This window comes from Lutra lutra, chromosome 17, assembly GCF_902655055.1.
Source record: "Lutra lutra chromosome 17, mLutLut1.2, whole genome shotgun sequence".
NCBI classification, from domain to species: domain Eukaryota; kingdom Metazoa; phylum Chordata; class Mammalia; order Carnivora; family Mustelidae; genus Lutra; species Lutra lutra.
Genome location: NC_062294.1, coordinates 14,827,202 through 14,849,567, shown reverse-complemented (window position 1 = coordinate 14,849,567; position 22,366 = coordinate 14,827,202). Strand labels below are relative to the sequence as shown.

At 48.2% G+C, this 22,366-nt stretch overlaps 1 protein-coding gene across 8 annotated transcripts in view; it reads left to right on the top strand.

The window, feature by feature from the left end:
* The window catches only part of ZFHX3 (zinc finger homeobox 3), a 276,951-nt gene that overhangs the window by 165,817 nt on the left and 88,768 nt on the right, over nucleotides 1-22,366 (top strand). For all 8 annotated transcript variants that reach the window (XM_047712137.1, XM_047712134.1, XM_047712138.1 and 5 more), the window contains one exon: nucleotides 10,223-10,454. In XM_047712137.1, the coding sequence (XP_047568093.1) occupies nucleotides 10,223-10,454 (232 nt within the window). The remainder of the gene's footprint in view (nucleotides 1-10,222; nucleotides 10,455-22,366) is intronic.

Sequence of the window (22,366 nt, the reverse complement as noted above, 5' to 3'; positions counted from 1 at the left end):
AGGAACGAACAGCTGTAATGGGAAAGTTGGACTCTGTCATCTGTTAGGATGATTCTGGGAGCAAGAAGAACAAGGCTGACATCTTGGAGCAATTGTATTTACAATTAACATGGCTGAAAACGATTGCCTCTATTGATCCCCCCTTCCTGCAATTACAGCCCCATTGTTTACATTCCAGCACTTCAGTTATAAAAAGGAAATTCAATAATTATTGCATTATTTAAAGTTAAAGTGCCACAGAGTTTGCTGGCTACGCTTGCTGGTTGATTTAACGTTCAGTAAAATCCATGCTGAGCTCTCCATCTTGAGGCCGAACAATATCGGCTTTTAATGAGACCTAAAAAGGGGGGGAAGGCGAGCAAAACCCCGTGCACCGGGTGTTTGTCTGGGTTATTTATGGGGGGAACCCAAAAGCAGGGCAGAGAAACTAGCCATGTCATCGTTCGCAAAACTCTATCCCGTTTGGCCACGTGGCTGTCCCCTCTGCAGCCAGTCATCTCCCGGCCTCTCGACTCAGACTCAGCTCGACTTCCTCACAGAACCATTTTTCTCTTTTCCCTTTCTTGGTCCCTTGTCCCCCTTGTGCCAGGGTCACCATCTTCTTTAGCCTTCAGCAGAATCCATGGAACTTAAGGAGAAAGGGTCAGATGCCTTAGCAGCCACGATGATCAACGTCAGAAGCATTTGTTTAGAGGGAATTTGTGTCCCCTGCCTTGTCACCTTCCCATTTTCTCTTTTAAAGGGAAAATGAAGTAAGAAATGAAGCACCTCTTACACGGAAGTCAGCCCATGTGTGCTCACTGTCCCCCGCAACCCCCAGCTCCACGTCATGCGGGCTGCCTGTTGTCTTCTCTCGTGATGAAGGTGATGAGGGTACTTGTCAGCAAATCATGGGAGCTCAAGACAAGCCTCCTGGCTTGAGTGCCAGATTCATGCTCTCAGCAGCAACAGCTAGAAAGTTCAAGAGCGTGGGAGGAATTTTAAAGACCTTTTTATTTTTCTCATACTTGGTTGCAATTCTTTTGTGGGCTCCGTTCCAGCATGACATCTGGACAGGTGCACTCAGCAGGACGTAGAGCTCACGAGGAAAAAGTGATGCCTCATGCTTCGCCATCAAGAGTTGCGCTTTCAGCCACAGCCCCAGGAAATTTCAGAGTGCAGGTGCAGAAGGCGCGCGAGAGATGAATAGGGCCAATTCCTACTTTTATGAAGTATCTGGAGCAGGCCAGTAGCGGGCAGCTGCTTCCGTGTGACTTTTTCATTAAAGAGGCGACTTCTTGTGTGCCAGAATCGCGTGATCTCGCTCGTGCGGTTTGCTAGACTCTGAAGGACTCTTTGGGGAAAGGCGTTGAGACTCTGGAAATTTTTCTTCTTACAGGGTCCCTGTTCTGTGGCCGTTGCTGTCCAGAACAGCGGCTCTCGGAGTGTGGTCCCAGTGAGCAGCCTCAGCGTCTCCCTGGAGATTGTTAGAAATGCAAATTCTTGGTCTCCCCCCCAGACCAGGTGAATCAGAAACCCCTGGGTTTATGCCACCCCCATCCTGGCATAACGCACCCTCAGGTGCTTCTGGTGTGCGCTCCAGTTAGAGAACCACTGAGGTAGAACACTGTCCGCATCATTAACAACCACGCCTGCAGCGTTGTACCTGCCAATCAGGAGTGAGGACGCAGAACCGGGGCCCAGGGTAGAACAGTGATGGCTGGGCCGAATACTTGGGAAGTCCTTCACGTCCTCCGAAGGATTTGCACATTTGTTTTCTCATGTGATTTTGAAAATCATCCCCGAGAAAGACGGGGAAGTACAAACATCTCCATTTTACAGATGAAGTAATGCACCTGTTTTGACCACCCCTTGGGCACATGTTGTCTCTGCTGTGTTGACTGTCCTGGGATTTGGACATCAAAAGAAACAAATCCTTTGGAGCAGATTGAGGGCAGCAGGGAGGTGTCTGTCAGCCATTCCAGCTGGGCTCTCCTTCCTTCAGCTGGCCTTCCCCGGGGATGTTGGCAGACATGATAAAGAACATGGTTCTGGATTTTCATTCCGCTGGCACCCTGATGGGCAAAGAGGCCCAGGCAACAGATAGGGTTCTGGGGCAAGGACATGAGGTTGAGCTGTAGGTCCTGGCTGTGCCTGCAGCAGCATCGTGACTTTGGGCAAGTGACTTAAGATAAAAATGAAGCAGCTCTTACAAGGAAGAAGTTGGTCCTGTGTGTGTTCAGTATCCCCTCCATGTTGTAATTTCTAGATGTCACAGTTTTCTTTACTGTCCGCTAGGGATTTCTTTTTGGGGTTGGGGGGGCGTGGTCCCACGGAGTGTGCGGCAGGCAGGGTTGGTTTTAAGGAGAGAAATGTCAAATAGGTAAATTCAGTAGACCTTCATTTCTATTACTAATTGCAAACCTTAACTCATTTGAAAAGTAATGATAATAATAGCTTTATGGTAAAGGCTAACCATGCATCAGGTGCTGAATTAAGCACTTCCTGTGAGTTATCCCATTGAATCCCCCCTGAAGTGCTCTGCAGAAGTTTACTGTCCCAGTATTGCATGGGAGTAAACTGCGACCCCACAGTGTATATAACTTGCCCAAGGTAGCGCAGAGTTAAGGTTTTCCCCCAGGCTGCCTCAGTCCAGAGTGCACCTTAAACCTATTAGCAACGTTTTGGCACGGAGTTGAAGGACGACACGCTAGAGTAGCGTGCAGATGGCGGCCTTTATTTTTGTTTGGGAGTTGACATCTTTGAAAGCTGGGAAGTAGTGCTAGCAAAGAAGAGCAGCTTAATGAATAGGGAAGGTTACTGTAACCGGTGTATTATCCTAGTAAAGGGGTAATTTTCAGATCCTAGGAGTTTTTGGTAGATTCTGGAGGATGGTCAGTTTGATGTTAGCTTTGTGGGACCCACACTGTGATTTCACCCACCACATACCTCTTTCAGCTTCCGAGCTCTGTGTATAGATGCTCATTTGACCCTCGGGGAAACTAGCCCTCATTTGGTTTATGACCTCATGCTCTGATGGGCTCCTTCCTTTGGGAGAACCCCTACATACCTGATAAGTTTCCTCTCCTTTCTGGAGTTTCCCTAACAGAGGGAAATGAAATCTAGTATGTGAAGGCATCAGCATCCTGCAAGAGACCATATTGGGGTTTCTTGTCTTCAGTTTCCTTTGGGAATGTGCTCTATGTCTCTCAAGGAAATGCTGGCACTGAGACTTCTGAATCAGGAGATGTCATTCAGGAAGCGGGGAAGACGCAGGGATGGGAAGTCTCGCCTTCGGCCTTGGAGCTCAGATACAGAGAATGAACACTCATGGCTCGTCCAGGGCAAAAGGAGTCTGGCCTAGAAACCAGAAAATAGGTCAGAGTAACGTTAAATGGATTGATCTAAGGGAACATTTTTACTTCCTTTCACTTTCTCTTATAAATCATGGTTGGGGCTTGTATCTTATGGTGTCTGCAGGGCTCCGACAGTGAAATAGGACTAAATTAGCATGTGCCAAGGATGAGGGCATGAGTGGGTGAAAAGCCAACATTAAACAGAAAATACATATATATTTAGGTTGACCTTCTGGAAGCTTTCCTAAGAATGTGACGTTAAGTTTGAAACTGTAACACAACCAGTGATTAAAAAATTAACTGCCCCCATTCCCAGTCACTTCGCACCTGCAGCGATTTATTTTTTTAAGCAGTCAAGGTCAATACCCAGGCATGGGGGATCTCATGTTCCAGAATGCCCCTGCGGTCAGTGCCGTGTAGCGAGACGGCTGTGGACTTGGCATCAAGCCCTACCTTCCAGTCCTGTTTCTTCCATACTCTGTGAGACCTTGAGGGGAGTCACATGATCTCTCTGAGTTGTGGGTTTCTCCAAGGACAGGAGCCAAAGGCTACCCACCTTATGGGGTGGGCTACAGGGAGAAGGTCACAAGTTGCTGTGGGTGTCTTCTCAGCGGTGAATGTTGTGAACGGGCACAGCACCCACTTAGACCTTCCTTATTTCATCTTACGATGTGGGGAATTCGTTAACTAACTCGGGACCGTCATCTTCTTGTTACTTCTCACGGCAGGTGCTAGTGATTGTCAGAGTCCTTGCCCAGAGGGCAGAAGCTGGAGCCCCGGCAGGTTGCGGTTCCGTAGTTTCCCCTCCAGAGGCCCGATTTAACAGTGGCCGGCTCCATCCGGGACCTCCGTTTTATAGATCGGGGGACCCCTTCCACCTGCCCTTCCTTGCCTGGGTGCACTTCACGTGCCCGTCAGCAGGTGCCTTGGGGCTCGTTCTGCATGCCCGCTGTGGGGATTCTCTGCTCAACAGGAGGCAGCTGGTACCCCTAGGGCAGCCCCTTTGCTCTGTGGGGTGCCTGAGAGCCGCTTCGCCCCACGCATCACAGAGCTTCCTTTGCCCAGGGAGTCGAGCTGCGTTGCGCGCCTGGGAAAGCGTGTGAGGGTGGGTGAGGGTGTGTTTGTAGTAACAGGTGTTCCTCCCCTGAGGAAGCTTCATTATGCGTCCGGTGTGTTTTCATTGGTGAATGTGTATGTGTGTGTGTGTGAATGTACTTTGTCCATTTCTACTTTAAAGGGAAAGCTTTGACAAAACCTAATCAATATTTTGCATTCCATGCATGAAGAACCAGATGTTAGAAGTTTCTATCACTGGGGAGGGGGAAGGAGCGGGGCCCCGCCAGATTTACAGAAATCAATGTTCTCTGACAGAAGTTGGTTAGTTTTCCTGGGAAACAAGTAACAGGAACACATTTTTTTGATTTTCACGATGAATTATTTTCTAACAAGAGCCCTCTTTTCCTCCCTTTGACTTCCAGTTGTTGGCCAGGGTGAACGAGCGCAACATATTAATGGGGTCGAATCCCACAAAGTAACGTAGGCTGGCTTCTCTGCTCTCCTTTCTTTTTTAATTATTAATTTGCTTTTTGCGCTTGGATTTATGTGCCAGGCTCATTATCAGAGGTGCTTCTTAAAACAGTGCGGGCTTTCCCTTTCTGAGATCTTCTCCCCCACCCCCAGCATGCTAGACCCAGAAGTGATGATTGGCAGCATTAGATGTTTCCATGTCTGAGTACAGCAGTGTCACCTTCCAGCTAAACCGAGATGGAACGAGCATTTTAAAAATACTCCAGCAAGGGGTGCCTGGGTGGCTCAGTGGGTTAAAGCCTCTGCCTTCGGCTCAGGTCATGATCCCAGGGTCCTGGGATCGAGCCCCACATCGGGCTCTCTGCTCACCAGGGAGCTTGCTTCCTCCTCTCTCTCTGCCTGCTTCTCTGCCTACTTGTGATCTCTGTCTGTCAAATAAATAAAATCTTTAAAAAAAAAAAATACTCCAATCCCTTCTCGGCCTTTTGGCTAAGATCAAGTGTAAAAAAAAATACTCCAGCAAGATCAGAAAGAGGTTTGGGACAAGGTCCCTGAGCAGTACCAGTGAGCCCACACTCCCTTGTTTTCGGTATAAAGTACTGGGCACCAGTGTGTGTAAGTCAAGTTCCGAATTGCTCGCAATGAGGACAGTCTGAGACCTGCTGCCCAGTGGTAATTTGGAGAAGTTGGAGATGGTTGGGCTCTTCTCCTTCTATGAATGAGTCAAACTGGATACTTACTTCCTTCTTAGAGGTCAGTGTACTTCTTTGCGCCTTCAGAAAGTAAATCATTTTGCCAAGTGTGGAAGTCTTCTTTCTTTGGAAAGGACCACACGTTTGCCTTCATATCCCCCAGTGTTTTGCAAGTAGTTTTTAAACCAGCCTGTGATATTGAGGAAAATCAGGGGAACCCTTGGGCAGGTTCAAGGGTCATAGGTCAATGGCCCCAGTGTGTTGGGGTAGACCTCAGTTGCCACTATTCTTTAGCTAAGTCGATTTTTCTTTCTTGATTTATTAGTTGGTCATGCTTCTTCGTCATTATTAGTTTGTGGATAGATGGCAGTTTTTCTTGAGCAAGCCAGTGATTTTCACGGGTCTAGCTGGCATAGTCTGAACAAGGATTTTGAAGCCAAAGGGATGCCCTCCTCATATCCCCATGGCATGTCCTCCAAGCCACCAGTGTCACAGTCTTAATCATCTGCAGGTTAAGGCCCTGGGGTAGGGCGTGTTCTGTGTGTGTGTTAGGACAGCGTGGGACATGTTGCAGACACTTAGAAAGGGATCAGAACCAAACCTTGCCCAGTGGGCATAGCAGCCGGTTTTCTTGGGGTCCGTGTGAGCCATGCACGCCTGACAGCACACTAGGGCACAGTTGAAGTTGTTGCTTTGCTTCCGTTTTTAAACTGTACACCCAGCCTGATCGAGGTAAGCAGCTAAGAATCTTGAATGCAGAGTAAAGAGAAGTGAAAAAAGTAAAGTAACTGGGTCCCCCTCCCCAAGGATGGGGGGGGGCGCTCCATGGTAGATGGGGAGAGGGTTGGAGAGTTGAAGATTTGTGTAGGAGAAAAATTTCCTGCCTGGCGAGCAGAGCAAGAACTCTGAAAGGAGGCAGCTCCTTTATTGAGTGTTCCCCTGGGACTTGTGCCTTGGTGGATTCTTCATATATTACAGTGAATTTAATTAAATACATGGGGATCCCAATTGAGGGTATTCTAATTAGCTGGGTCAGGAACAAATTATACTCTCTCCTTCTCCAAATGAAAACCTCTCCTCTCTCCTGCAGGGAAAGCATGTCCTAAGCTGACTGACCTGTCCTGGTGGAGCCCTCACTGGTCTCTCCAGCCTCACCCCTCCTGCTGCTTCTGATGAGGCAGGTTCCAGGGGTGAAATCCTGGGGATAGAGCCAGTGCCACTTGGGAGGGAGAGGGTGTCTGTCCAGCAGGTTGGGGCATTGACCCTCTCAAGACCCGGGAAATGACCAGATGGTGTGGAGAAGGTCACAGAGGGCAGGACCCTATCTGCTAGCTTTGGGTCCCTGTTTACTCTAGGTTGGACAGCTTGAGAAGGACTGAGTGAGAACTTGTAAAATTTGGTTAAGAACAGGATCTTTGACATGTGGATAGACTCAGGTTGTGAGCCCAAGTTTGGGTTGGAGTGTAATCTCTATGAGCAGGTGTTTCCTGACACAACCCAGAAATAGTTTATTCTGGATTTTTTCCTCTTTCTTTCTTTCTTTCTTTCTTTCTTTCTTTCTTTCTTTCTTTCAAGTGTGGTAGCCTGGAGTTCAAAAGCCAGCTTGGAATTTTGAATTGAGCTTTGGTGCAAACCTCTAAGAGAAGACACTAAATATTCCCTAGACCAGGATCTGATCTGGGGGGAGGCCTTGGCTCTGTCCACCTCCTTTCCCTATACCATTTGTAGCATGTGTCCACTTCCCTTCCAGAGTGGCTCTCAGATGGCGGACAGAAGAACTCTTCATGGCTCGAGAGATTGCCACTGACAACTATGAGTTCAGGTTTAGGGTGGTTTTGGAACGTTTTCATCCTATTTTTAAATCAGGAGTCCCCAGTATGATGTTCATGTCAATTCAGGATTTATATAGTTCTCTTACCCAAGACCCCATGGTTTTGAGGACAAAAGACATTTGACATTTCATCTCCCATCCAACTCTTCTTGGCCATGTTATCTTCTCTTCTGGCTCAGAGATTGGAAATTCCAGCCATTTGGAAAGGAACCTTCATATCCCTATTAAAATTTTATGTTTAAGATTCAGTGCCTTATTGCAAGGAAATCCTGTCTCACAGGAAGGTAATGGGAATTTGGGGGTAAGGCTTTAGTGATTCCTGTTCTGATTTCATAGTTGATAGTATTACTGAAATCCCTTGATAATACTTATTGCTTTGGATTCCATGGCTGTTTTCTCTCTTATCTTTTATTTCATCAGTTGTTGTTGAAACTCTAATAAATGTAATTTTTTTGGTCTCAGTGACCCAACACAATGGTATACATTTCCTTGTATGGGCTCTTGTAAAGTTTCCTGCTTCTTAATCGCAAGCCAAACCCTTGCTCCCAGGAATATCTTAGTCGACTTTTTGGCTTTTTAGGGGAGAACCTTGTGGAGAAGTCAGGGAGAATGAACGTGGGGAAGCTCATCCTTCTCCTTCAAATCTAGCCCACTACACCGTCCTTCTCCCCAGGGTTGGAGCCTTCGGAAAACAGGGCTTTGGTGTATTCCATCCCCTTGAAATCCTCTGCGAGGACCCTTGTCTCAGACCAGGCAAACTGAGGATAAACCATTTTTTAAAAAATCAACTCAAATTTATTTCAGGAAAGGTAGCTTTTTATCACCAGTCATTGGAGTTGCCTTACCAGTTAACACTGAGCTCACTGGTTCTTCAGATCCCTTCCAGTTGTGACGTTGCTGTAGGAGGGCTGTTTCTGGTTGGGGTATCACATTGTTGCAAAGTTCTGCTCCTGTGTGTGTCACATCACCCATTTTGGGTGAAAGAAGGGATTGTTCTCATGTTGGTGCCCGTGAAGCCCTTCACATTTTTACCTATACCTTGGCCTCAAAGCACGGGTTATTATGGACTGGTTTAGACAGTCTACATGATTGAGAACCTGGGCCTCCCCCTCAGTGATTTTTCTGCAACACTCCATTGATGCATTCATTTCTCCTCCTCCAGTAAGGCTCAAACGTGCTTCTAGAATTTTCATACTTTTCCAGTGAACAAAATGTGTACCTGTGAGCACCTGAGCCTCAGAGCTGTGTCATTTGATAGGAAGTGCTGGTAGGGCCACTCGGTATTTTTAATATTAGGTGGAGTACAGGGCATTCTAACTCCTCTGCCTTCTCCGGGTCTCAAATTATAATCTGGACAAGAAGGCTTTCCAAGCAGGGTGAACAGCAGTTTTCAAAGCATGGGCCCTGAATGGGACAAGTGCAGGTCAGAAAGGAGAAGAACAACACAAATTATTTCCAAGGCACCTGTTGTGTCTTGTGTGTAGCTCCTGGGGCCCGGCTCTGGGGTCCGGGGATGTGGGTACAGAGAAAGAGGGTAATACCATAAACACAGAAGGTACATGATGTGAGTTTCTTCCTTCACAAGGATCCTGGGGGATAGGAGACCCTGGTTCTTGTTCTCTCTCTCTCCTACTAATAAGCTGGGTTACTTAGGGTCATTGACTCAAGTTTTTTGGAATTGTTTCCCCTGCTTTATATGCAGCCAATAGAAAAATACCCTCTTCTCCTCAAATGGGTCATTTGTAAGGAAGGGATAGCCTTTCTGTACCAGGAGCATGTCACTTCCCCAGCAGTTAGTGAAACGGGCCCATGGCTTTCATCATATTCTCAGAGAGGCACAAGACGTTTGTGAATTTTGTCCTTGGATAATCTCTGAGTCTTTTCCTACACACGGAAGTCTGGGGTCCGCTGTTTCTGTGACCTCTCCTGTTCTTGCTCCCCTCATTTTAATCCCGTGTCTGCCCTATTCTCTGCCAGCTGTAGGACCTCCTGGTTCTGGAATCAGTACTGTGTCTACACAAACACAACGAAGAGTATAATTTTGACCATCTGATGCACTAAGCCAAATGACCTTCAGATGTTGACAGGGAACCAGTCTGGAGAAGTTTATTTTTTTGTCATTTTTTTAATCCAAAGGAAAATCTAATTTTAGGTTCTCTTAATAGACTGTGGTTCTAAATATAAAAACTTGACCTGTCATTCCTGTGAAAAAGCCAGACAGCAGCTTTGGCTTTGTGTTAGTGACCTCGGATTCGGTACAGGGAGGGTGACCCTTTGGCGTCCACCTAAAGCAGGGTGTGGCTAACTTTTTCGGGGAAGGGCCCGATAGTAACCGTTGAAGCTTTGTGGGCCATGTTTCCTCTGTTGCAGTGACCCCAGACTCTGGTGCTTTGAAAGCAGCCATCAAGACAACGCAGCTCCATGGCTGGGGCTGTGTTCTGTTGGAACTTTATTTACAGAAAGGCAGCAGGTTGAATTTGGCCTGCGGGCTGTTGTTTGCCAGCCCCGATCTAAATAAAGCAGGACACTCTGGAGTGTGAGAGGGGGATCCTTTGATTATCGTGCCAGGAAGACCCGGCTGACATGGGGAGGGTCTGATCCCACAGCGGCAACCCTTTGAAAAGTCACAGGGGAGGGGACGTTCAGGGGAGATGGGAATGAGAGTCCGCCGGCTGCTGGTCCTCGAAGAGCTGCTGGAGGAAGGTCCATCGGAGGAGACAGAACCACCCCTCTGAGGGGTCTCCGCACGGGGCTGCGGCTGGTCGGGAGTGGGCGCGTGGCGGTGGCGGGCTCCGAGTAGCTTACCCACAGCGTGTCCCTGTCCTCTGCCCTCACAGCACCTGCAGCAGCACGAGAGCGGAGTGGAGGGCGAGAGCTGCTACTACCACTGCGTCCTGTGCAGCTATTCCACCAAGGCCAAGCTCAACCTCATCCAGCACGTGCGCTCCATGAAGCACCAGCGCAGCGAGAGCCTGCGGAAGCTGCAGCGGCTGCAGAAGGGCCTCCCGGAGGAGGACGAGGACCTGGGGCAGATCTTCACCATCCGCAGGTGCCCCTCCACCGAGCCAGGTGAGTGGTCTCGCGGGCCGGGAGGACCTCTCTGGGGGCTGTGGCTGGCTGCTGCCGGCTCGCGCGTCTGTCACCGACCTCACGGGGGACCCTTGTGTTCTGCAGGGAACGTGGTGAGCATTCTTGTCTTTTTTGTTGTTGGTGTTAAGCTAAAGGAACTCAGCACCGCTTTTCTTCAGGTGTCACGGACCACTGCCCAGGGAGCCGGACACCTGGAGATGTTTTGTCTCCTGTCCCCAGATTCCTCCGGTTCTAGACTCCACATGCAGTTTGTTGCTTCAGAGGGACATAAAGCAAAGGCATAAGGATGTCTTGCTCCGTGGTAAGAGCGGGCGGTTTGTGGCCTCAAGTGCGGTTTGGAAGAATGAACTTCAGAGAGGATCCAAACAGGGCTTGCTGTAAACGTTTTCACTGGGTCTGAGGGTGGTTCTGCAAGTCGGGGCCCCACGCCGTCTGCTTCTCCTCAAAGAGTTGGGACCTTCCAGGGGACCTTGCTGCTTTCTGCCCCCATTACTGTCCTGTGCTCCTATCTCAGGCACCTCGGTCCAGTCCATGCCTCAGCTTACCGTAGCCGGTCTCTCGCATCATCAACCTACCCTTGAGAGGTCACCACTGACCTTGGATTTACCCAATCCAATAGCTATCTGCCAGGCTGCCTTTTCCTCCTGTGGTCTCTGGAAGTTTCTGGAAGTATTGCACAGTCTCATCCTGGGCTCCCAGCATGTGTTTCTCTCATGTCCTCCTGCTTTTCATGAGCATCCTTCCATGCCTGTCCCTGGCTCATGGTCCCGCAGTCTGCCCTCCCCCTCACTCCCATGCTGACATCTGCCAGGCATTAGGCCCTGGCCCTTGGCTCCCGGCCTTTGAAAGCTTTGCTCTCCTGGCATTCCCACATGCACATCAAACAGCTCTCTGGATTTCTTGCTGGTGCCACATCGTAGACTCTGAGCTCACAACTGTTCCCTGTCTTGGTGGCACGCCGTCACACCAGCTGGCCACACTGGAGACTCAGGACCGTCCTTGATCAGGCCATCACCCGCAGCACTCTTCGCCACTGAAGCTGTAGTGGCCCAGTGGGGTTCTTAATCTTAATTTTACCAAATTTCACATTTTTGTAGTTTTTAAGGGCAACAAGTTATAGAAACCTAATGAAAAAATGGCATGACAATCCCTCTCCCCCATCCCATTGCCCAGAGCAGTATCTTTCAACTTTCAGTTGTTTCTTTGGTTACTCTTATTATTTCCATATTTCTCAATGTGCTTCTACTACTGTTTCTTGATGTTTTTTCTATTTCAGATGTTCTCTATTGGCTTCCTACTCTGAAAGATGACGATTTCACTAGTCCACCATCCTGCAAACCACACACTCCTCCTCACACACACCCACAGACTGACACGCAGAAACCTCAAACTCCACACACACATACACGCCATCTCTCTACCCCCTACACCACCCTCCCCAGCCCCCTGCATACCCAGTCTTCCCTCCCTCCATCTTCCATGATGATTAAATAATAATTTGGGGTTATATTAATATTCAGTGTTTTCGTTATTCTACTCTATAAATATTAATCACAGCTGAGCCATGTAGAGTTTTATAATTTCATCTACCTTCTTGTACAACTTTTTATTTTCCCTGGTTTTCTAGGTACCTATGATTAATTCATGGCTAGCCCTCTGCCAGAGTAGACATTTCCTAATCTCCGAAAGCCCCGCCAGATCAGTTGCTCTCTGTTTCGTTCTCTCCTGGAGGTGTCCCTCCTGAGCCCTCGCAGACCCCTCCGAGTACCCCGTGCCCTGCCCCTATCCCCCAGCTGTTCCTTTGCTCTTTTTTTCCCACATAAATGAAATGACCAGATATCCTGAAGTGGGAGAATGTGTCCTCTCTGCCGGAGTAGCTGAGGTTTCATTATCACTGTGGAAAGGCCAATCCTCCTGGCAGGCTGGGTGAATCACTTCTTTGGGAACCAGGATCATTTCTTGGGTACCAGGATAATTTTGGTCACCTCTGGGTCACTGCAAAACTGTCCTTTCCTGCATGTTTTTCAAATGCCTCTTCTGGTTAAAGTTCACACGCCGTAATCTCCAGGGCTTCTGCTCTGCTTGGTGTGTGCACTCGGGAGCGAGGGACGAGGCCGGCGCCCACAAGACCCATCTGTCCCCTCCTGCCATCTGGCTGTGGGGGTCCCTGTCCTCCACATTTTGGCCTCTCTGTGATCCTATCATTCCTATTATTTTGCTGTGAAGTCACTTTACAGGATTCTCCTTCCTCCATCCATAAGTGTAGACCTATTTATTTCAGGGTTTGTTTTTGTTGTTGTTGTTGTTTAATTTTTTTTTCTTTTTCTTTCTGTTTTTGGGTTGGGGGGGCCAGCTCTGCACACGTCATTGTTTTAATCTTCCATTAAAAGCTGGTCCCTTTCGCCTTTCCATTCTTTCACTCTACTCAGAATTCCCTTTTTATTAATGAGGTGCCCCAAACTAAATAGTGTACAGCTGCCATTTCACCCGGGGTCTATGGACTGGAACAAACAGTTCCCTGTTTTATAATGTAATACTTCTATTTATGCAGTCCGCTCTGGAATTGCTTTCTTACACCATTGCCTTCTGGGTTTCTCTCATTTAATGCGTATTAGGAGTTATTTTTCCCCCTGAAGTGTATGAGCAACTTTAGTCTAGATGATAGACTTCCTTTCTGTATTTCAAAATCCTTTTGTATTGTCTTTGGCTTGAAGTCATGTTTTTGCTCTCCACCCTCCTCCCTCCCCGCCCTGTGCCCTCCTCCCACTCACGCCTGGCTACGTCCCTACTCCTCACTCATGACAAAAGGACAAATTATTAGGTAATATTCACACTGACATTAAAAGTAACTGGGTGCCTTTTCAGAAACCCCTTTATGACAACTCATCTTAAATATATCCTCCCTCCCCCCAGGGATTGGCTTTTAACTTCTTGAAATAATGCTTTTTAAGAAAAGGGACATTGTTGGGGGCACCTGGGTGGCTCAGATGGTTAAGCGTCTGCCTTTGACTCGGGTCATCATCTCAGGGTTCTGGGATCGAGCCCGCATTGGGCTCCTGGCTCAGTGGAGAGCCTGCTTCTCCCTCTCCCTCTGCATCTCCCCCTGCATGTGCTCTCTCTCTCTCTCTCTTAAATGAATAATTAAAATCTTTTAAAAAGAAAGGTCAAAAAAGGGACATTATAGACCTCTCAGAACGAAGACCCCGAAGGTCATCAGCTTCGAATTTATCAACAGAGACTTGATCCTATATTCCCAATTTTCTTTTCTCTCACATAAGGGTCAGGACATCAGTCTTCAGCCGGAAACGTCATTCATGTAGCGTGAGGAAGCCTCAGGGAATCTGTGAGCACCTTTTGGGAACTCTGCTTGTTCTGACTGTGAGCTCCATGTAATTGGTGTGCTGTCTTGGGTTTTCTATACTGGCCTCCTGTCAACATCTCCTTAAAGGACGGTGGTCTTTCTTCCCTCCTTTTCTCCTCTGCTGTCCATGCACCAGAAAGTTTTATAGGAGAAATCCCTTTCTTTTCTTCTCTGAGCTCAGTCTCCTGTCCCCTTCTGCAGGTACCCAGACTTCCCTTTTAGCCGCTGGTGGAGAGAACTCTCGAAGAGTTTCTTCCCTGTGGTGGACGAACATAGCCTTTCAGATTTTACCTGTTCCCTTAAGTCAGTATGTTTTCTGGTCAGTCCAGCTTACCACGTAGTCTGCCAACCCAGGTGAATTTGGAAATACAGAGAAGGAAACACTGAAGGTCTCCACTGCCCTCCACCACTTTGTCGTCCTGGTCAGGGTTCAACTCTGTCATCCATCATGTAACCCCCCTCCGGAGAGGCCTCCTGGCCAGACGTAAACCATTTAGTTCCTGCCCTGCCAACGGGCCAAGTCTCTGTTGTTTGGAGGCGCTCTAGCAATTAGGCTACTGTCCCCCATGTGGTCCTGCCTGGGGTCAAGCTTTACCCTTACGTCAGTGGGCAAGCCATGTCCTGTATCATATCATCTCTAACCCAGTGTGAAAGTTTTGTGCTTACGCTTGCTGCCCTTACCCCTATAATAGACAAGCAGACAGACAGACACACACACACAGTGAGCCTTCGCTTTTAAGGAAATTGTGGAAATACACAGCTCAGAGAAAGGGGAGTAACTTAAACAGGTGAGATCTCCCCCCACCTCCCAGTCTCCCCTGGCCTGGTTTGGTTATTGACTTGAGTGTATGTTCTGCAAGACCAAGTGATCTCTGGACTTTGTTGGGATTTGGTCTTTTCATTTCATGCTTACAACCAGGTAGAGGTAGAGAAAGCCCATTGCTATATGCTGACACGCTGGGTTATGTCTCTCAGTTGTTGGCACTGGCTGTTTACTTCCCCTTAGTTGACCAGAAGCTCCTGAAAGATGGAAAGCTCTCGTAGGTGGGTCATGTGTAGGATCAGCTTTCCTCTTTGCTTATTAAAAAGGCATTTCTGGCTCCCAGGCGAAACTGTAGTTAATTTCACTCTATCAGTGCCCTGAGCTTGGAGGAGACAAGAGGCCCTTTGTACTCCTCCTGTCTGCCTGCCTTCTCTTCCTCCTCTTTTTTTTTTTCTATCTTACCCTTGCCTTCACTACTTTTTCTTTCACATAGTCCTAGATCTCCAAACTTCGCACAGATAAAATCGAACAGTTCTCGATCGCGTCCCGACTGCATTCAAGGCTTTGTGTGAGTTGGGGGACACTGCTGACGTCTCCTCTCATCTCTTCATGTGGATTCCCTGGTCCATACGCCAGCCCAGGCATTCGAGGCAATCAGATGATGACTCAGTTTACAAAGGACACAACTGTTTGGAGTCTAAGAGCATATTTTGCTTGGAGCGGAAGCTGGCATCCCCCTTTACTGACACATCTTTGGCGCTCGAGGTAGTGAATTCCTGGGGTCGGGAGGCAGGGGCCGGCCAAGTGATGATGTGGATTCGGTGACGACCCGTACTGAAACACTCACTGGGTTTGCTTGATGGATTATTTTTTCAAACCAACTTTCAGGGAGTTTTGCTGAACTCCTGCAGCTTGAGAGAATAAGAAAACGTTCTCTCTTCAGCTTTCTCACTTTGTTCTGTTTTTATTTTTCAGAATTCGCATAAGGCTGCCCTTCATACAAAGTATGAAGTACATCTTTTTTTTCATAAGTAGCTAAATTATATGCAATTTCAGTGTGATTTTTCACATAGCACTGACATTTGCTGTAGCCATGTCCAAAATTCTGAGGCATTGTTTTTGTAAACCAAATAGCAACATTGTTTCTTCCTTTTTACTACGTCTTATTCATGGGACTTAAGGAAGGCATAGGGACAGCATATTTCTAACTAAAGACATTGCATGTAAAAGCACATCAAACACATTGGAGTGAGTGAAATTTAAAGCACTCGTGGAGGAGTGCAGGAAATGTGACTTTATCTGTCTTAAATACATTCCCTGATAAGGACTATATGGACAATAGGATTGTAAACTTCAGTGTGCTTTTGGGAAAGATGCTTTACAATGCACAGATGAAGAGAGATCACTACAGATCAGCACGAAAGAGAGTATGCTATCGTTAAAGGGAAAAATGGAGTTTATGGAACGTGATTGGGTTCTGTTGGTTTGATTACTTCAACTCTGTTTTTGAAAAGTATTTTTCTTAAAGCTTTTAAAGCTTTAAAATAACCAGAAGTTTATAATTGAGGTCTGTGGCTGCCTCCTGGGTGGAATCTGCTTGCGTGGAGTCTGATAGAGCATCAGGCACATGGCAAGAGCTCACATTTTCCTGGTGCTTGTAGATAGAGACACCCGTGCAGTTGCTAACAGTACACCAAGGAATGAGTCGTGGTTGTCTTTTGTTCATGGAGATGGTTTGGTATTTGTCACTGGAAGGCGTCCATAGTTTGATTACTATCTGATTCTCTCACATTTTGCATCTATATGGAGAGGACAGGAGTAGTAGTTCTTAGGGTGTACACTGTCTTGTTTTTCTGTTGGAACAGAGTTCCTGATTTGCCTTAATTAGTCCTCTAACAATCTACAAAGGTCAGCGCCAATTGCCTGTTCATTTACATTTGTAATTGTGATGGCTTCTGATTACATATTCCTTGTCTTAGTCCTTCTTCTAAGTATATGCTAGTGTGTCCTCCCCTCCCCCTTCCCCCAAGCCCCACCACCCCCAAACCCGCCAGACCAGTGTGGAAGCTGAGGATCTGACTCTTGAGACAAGAAACCTTTGCGGTGACGGCCCAGCCTGCTTTCGAACTTCAGCGTCTGTTAGGGAAAGGCATCTTCAAGAGGCTGTTGCTTCTAAGTTAGAAATATAATGAAGCCAGAGTCAGGGAAATTACATTGATACCAGGCAAGAAATCTGAGAGCCATTATCTAGGAGCCTTCTTGAACTGGGTAATTAAGGGCAATTAAACTTTTCTGTTTGCTCTCTGCAAAATATGCTAACGATCTGGTCTGTTGGAAGGTGGACACGTGCAAAGCACAGTTTCACTGCTGCCCTGTGTTCCTGTTCTGGAAGGGTCTCTCCAAAGAGGATGGGACATCACCATAGTCATCCCTTGGGCAGTGGGTCTGGAGTCTCCGACCTCCTATATAATCTGTTTCCTCTCTGTGTTCTCCAGGAGACACCAACATCCACACCAAGATGTTGACCTTTTAGAAATTATTCAAAACCTGGCTGCAGTAGGTCAAATTCAGTGATTCTTAATCATTTTCCCTTTCATATTCTGGATTGGGTATTCACTAGTTGATTTCTTTTTATGGAATGATCAGAGCTGCTAGGGATTTGTTTGTTTGTTTTATTTCAGTAAATAACACTGGAGCATACATTGCCCTGTACAGGGGCTGTCCATATGGCTACACACTGCTGGGCCAGTTAGCCTTGCTCCTGGTCGGTGGCTTTCGGTTGTCCTCCATCCTCTCCTCTTGGATAGGTAGTAGTGTGTGCCCTTATGGCCACCCAGTATGGCCCACTCTGAGAGGCAGCAACATCACGGCCACTCCCTGGGCGCTGCAAAAAAAAAAAAAAAAAAGGGAAAGAGAAAAGGCACTTGCTGGTGGTTATTGGAGTTAGGAGAGAGTACGTGTGTGTGTGCATTTTGAGATCAGCATTGGCCAGTGCCCTTTCGAAGGGCATGCCAAAGAGCCCCAAAACACAGGAACCCCCCGCCCTGCACACACACAGGGGAGACTTAGTCATGTCATCACACCAAGTGTTACTTTAGTGAAAGCTTTATGCCATCTCACCTCTGAAAAGGGGCATCCAAGGAACTTGAAAGTGTGCACCTTGTCCTTTAGGTGAGCAAGGATGGTTAGCCAGTGGGTGGGTGTTTTTGCTGGGTTGGGGGCTGGATTTCTGTGCCTGGATTGAGGGGAGGGGCCTTGCGATGACCACTGTCTCAGGAACCAGCAGCCCTGTCCTGTGTGCAGAGCCCTTGTCCCAGCCTCTGCCCTTCATACCTCTTGTGTCGCCCCAATGTATTTTTCAAGAGAAATAATGACTTGTATTTGTTTTGCCTTTAGAAATGTGCAAAAAAAATCCATTTCTTGAGCTACTTAGGTTCTATATTAAACTTGTTCCTGACCTTGGTTGGGGGCCAGGGAGGAAAATAGAACATGCATCCCTTTGCTTACAGAAATAGCTCAAAGGCTTCTCAGACTTAGAGATGTTAAGGAACCCCCTTCAAACTGTGACCCAATTATGAGAATTATAGCCACATATGCTTTTTTTTTTAAACACTGACTAGAAGTGAAAAAGTTTTATGTCCTTCCAAATCAGTGTAAGCACTGCCCATAGTTCCCTGTTTGTGGGGTCTCTGGGTCCCTTGAGAGCAGCAAGGGAACTTCTCCAGATACGTTGCTTGCTTGTCCAATATGGCAGCTATGGCCACCTGGGGCTGTTTAGGCTTACATTAATTGAAGTCAAATAAAAAACTTAAAATTCACTTTCTCTGTCATACTAGCCAGATTTCAAGTGCTTAATGTGGCTCATGGCTACCTTGGTGGACAGTACAGATTTATAGAATAGTTGAGAAATTTCTTTTGAACAGTGCTGGGAACCTCCCTGGGATCCCCCAGACTTCAGGCAGGCCCAGGCTGGCTTTGAGCTGCATTTTCTAGAACGTTCTTTGGCTTCCATTTTAAAGAACATGGTGCCCATCGGCTACCTGCTTTCTGCCAGCCTGAATGGGCATATTCTTTATTGCTTTTCCGTCTCTCTCTCTCTGCTTCCTTTTCCCAGTATGGGAGCAGTATGTTTCACAGAGACATCTAAGCCTCTTAGCAGGGTTGAGGGAGTTTGACTGGGCTTTCTAAAGATGTGTCTTTCAGAGTGCATGTTGAAGGGCTTTTTATAGTCCGTACCTCAAGACTGTCTTGAGACCTTTGGTGTATTATGTTAACAAAAGGAGCTATTGATTGCTTTTAAAAGATCCTTGACCTTTGCTCCAATTAGAATATTAAAAATTGGACAGTATGTGATTTTTCTTGGAACAGACCTGTTGTTTTAACTTAAAATTATATCCCAAACTGTCATCTTCTCATGAAGTCAAAAAAGGAATCTGTGCTCTTTTCTTCCACTGTTTTCATTGGTTTAAAATCCTAAGCTTAGGACAGAGTTTTTCCTTCTGGACTGCCTTCGTCTGCTTCAGGCTGCCTCAACAAAATACCACGGACTGAGTGGCTTCACTAAGAGAAAGTTGTTTTCTTGAAGTTCTGGAGGCTGGAAGTCCAAGATCTAGTTATTGGCAGGTTTGGTTCCCCTCGAGGCCTCTGTCCTCGGCTTGTAGGCGGCCACCTCCTGTTCTCACATGGCCTTTCCTCCACGTGCCTCTTCCTGGTGTCTGTGTGTCTTATAGGGACACCAGTCCGACTGCTTCAGGGCCCACCTGAACAGCCTTCTTTGACTTGATCACCCTTGCAAAGGCCTCCGCTCCAAAGACACTCCGATCTGAGCAACTGGAGGGCTAAGGGTTCAACATAAGAATTTGGGGGGAGGACACAGCTCAGTCTGTAACTTGGGCTTTCTGAGGACATCCAAGGCCTGTTTCATGTTCCTTTTTCAATGGTCGTTTTCGATGTGGAGGGAGGGTGGGAATGGAGGTGGATGTGGGGGTGGAAGGGAAGTCGGAGAGATGCTGGGCGTCAGGCCCCGCCAGCAACCCCACAGCGTCCAGCCTCCATCCTCGTTGAGGCCCCTGGCATGTGAAGAAACAGAGCCAGCTCCTCCGAAGGGGACACCAGAGGGAAGCAGAGGTGCTAGAGGAGACTTGTCAGGTCTGGGGTGTGCTCGGAGCACGGTTCCCACTGAGGCTGAGTCCTGACACAGCCTCCACTCAGACCTCCTCCTGGGGGGGAGGACCCCGGGGAGCCCCCAGTCAGTCTTGTGCAGCGATATTCTCTTGCCTGGGAAACCTGACAGTCTCAGTATCAACAGAACTCGCCCTTGTTGGGCACTCCAGCAAGCTGCTTGTGTGGAAGGTTGGTGCGGGAGGGATTTACACCCACGTCGACTCCTTACTGTTGCCCCCTGGTGCTTCCAGGGGCAAGCAGAGCTCATGGGATTTGTGGATAGTGTTGCCCTGGTACTTTTTTTGTTTTGTTTTGCTCTGGTTGGGGTAAATGTCCCCGGGGCCTTGCCATATTCTCTGACCTGTAGAGCAGACAATTCTGTATGGTGTGAATTGGTTGGGCTTCCATCCAAAGGATTTGGAGTGCTGGAAGTACCTGAAGGGCTCGTTATTCTTTGCTTTTACCTTACTCCACATTAAGTACTCCATGCTTGACATTATATAATGATCCCAGTGCAGAGGTTTTCACCCTTAATAACTTTCATTCAGGGCCTGTCCCCATTTGTCCGCAGGGTGGGCACATCCTCATTCCCAGTTCTGATCTTTGCAAATGTGAACCAGGGATGCAGGCTTCAAAGCCGGCCTCCGGAAGGGCCTTCCTTTCCTGCAGCGGTATAAAGCAGCAGCTGTTCACCCCTTCACAGCCCAGTGTGGCTGCCTCAAGTCTCTAGAGGCCCTGTGTTCCGGGCTGTCTGTGCTCAGTGCCTCCTGTGACTAGTGACTGCCATATTGGACACTGCAGAGAGCGGACATTTCTTTCCCTGCAGAAAGTTCTCATGGACAGCGTGGCTCCAGACAGCAGCTAAGCTGGGCGTCGGAGCCGAGGCGCAGGGCAATGCTCTGCCCGCTCTGTCTTCCCTCCTTGCTGTGGGCTGACTGACTCATCCAAGGAATAAGTCAAGCGCTTTGCCCCAGGGACAGGGTTTTTCATACCTAGAAAGGAATGTGGTCCATTGCTCAGTTCTTTGTGACTCTGCGTTCATTGGAGTGCAAGCCTGGGTCTTCTCGGATGCTTGGCCCTGATTTATGTCCTTTTCCTAACTTTCAGAGTCCTTTGTGCTTTTCTTGTGTGAGTCAGCTCCCAAAGCATTGAGAAACCCCAAGGAGTGGAGAGGGCAGCTCTGATCCTGGCAGCTGGGGCAGGGGTCTTTGCTCAAGTGGTTCCAGCCTGACACCGGTACAGGAGCCTTGTGAGGCCCTGATGTGAGGAGGAGGTGGCCCCGCCCTTGGCCATGCAGACCTGTGTCCACCCTGGGCATTTTTATGGCCATAACTGGAATTTTGCAATAGACATTAGCTGGAATTTGGCTTGGTGGGTCTTGAATGTTTAACAAAACAACAGCAAAGGCTATGTTGGCAGTAAAACTCAGAACAGAATAAAAACTGGGCCACAGTTCTTGAAAAAGGGTGGGAAAGGAAAGGTACAGGAGGGATGGGCGAGTGCTGAAGACTTGGGAAATGAAGAGGCAAAGATAAGGCACAGGTGGGGAAAAGACAAGATTTGACCTTTCTTGGTTTTAGAGAAGAACTATAGCCGGTGAAGAGGGGACTGATTTGAGTCCGGAAGTGGAGTTCGCTAGCCCTGCAAACAGGGACGTGTCCTTAGTATGGCCAGGCTCTGGGGAGTCTGCCAGCAGGAAGATAGTGTAGAGTCTGACTTCTCCCTCTCATCGAGGAGAGTAGGGTACAGGAGGGAGACAGACACCAAATAAACAAATTCAGAATGTCAGGTGTACGAGGTGCTATAAAAATCGAGCCAGGCAGGGCCGAGTGAGACGGTGGAGTTGTCTAATAGAAGGTACCCCGGAAGAAGTCTCTCTGGGGAGGTCACGTTGGAGCTGCGTGGGAGGATACACGTGAGAGTGGTCCTGGCAGGGGCCCAGCAAGCACAGAGCCCCTCGGCTGGGGTGGCTGGGGTCAGAGCAGGGGGGCGGGCAGGGCAGAAGGCTGGCTGGGTGGCCGAGGGCTGGGAGCTGCCGTTTGGGCAGCCCAATCCCTTGGGCCCTGGCAGGGTGTGGGGATTTGAAGTCTGCTCGCATCAACATGGGGAGTCCTTGGCAAGGTCTGAGCAAGGCGAGGGTGACGGTGTGACCGTCACTAGTCGGGTTGCTATGGAAATCTATGTGTCCCATAGTTCAGAAGGGAGTCGTGTTCCTCCCCATCACCCCGCCGGGCCGAGAGGAGAGGGGTGACTGCAAGTAGAAAGGGCGCCACTGACCCTGAATGTTTAGAGGCTGCTGCCACGGCTCAGCCGAGCACTTTGGAATCCTCTGCTTTAGCCCAGGGGTCAGCAGTTTTTTTCTCCAAAAACAAAATCCTTAACTGGTGACTCATCGCCTAAGTGTGAAGCACAGGAAAGACTCCTCCTTTTGACTTGAGGATGCGTTGTCTCTACTACAATGTAAACACCACGCACAAGAATGAGACACTGTCTCTGGGCAGGGTAGGTGTGAGGATGACCAAGGTGCAACCTTTCATCTTCTCTTCCCCTCCACCTTCTTTCCGATGGGCGTGCTATTCCACAGAACTTGGTGTATCAGATTGC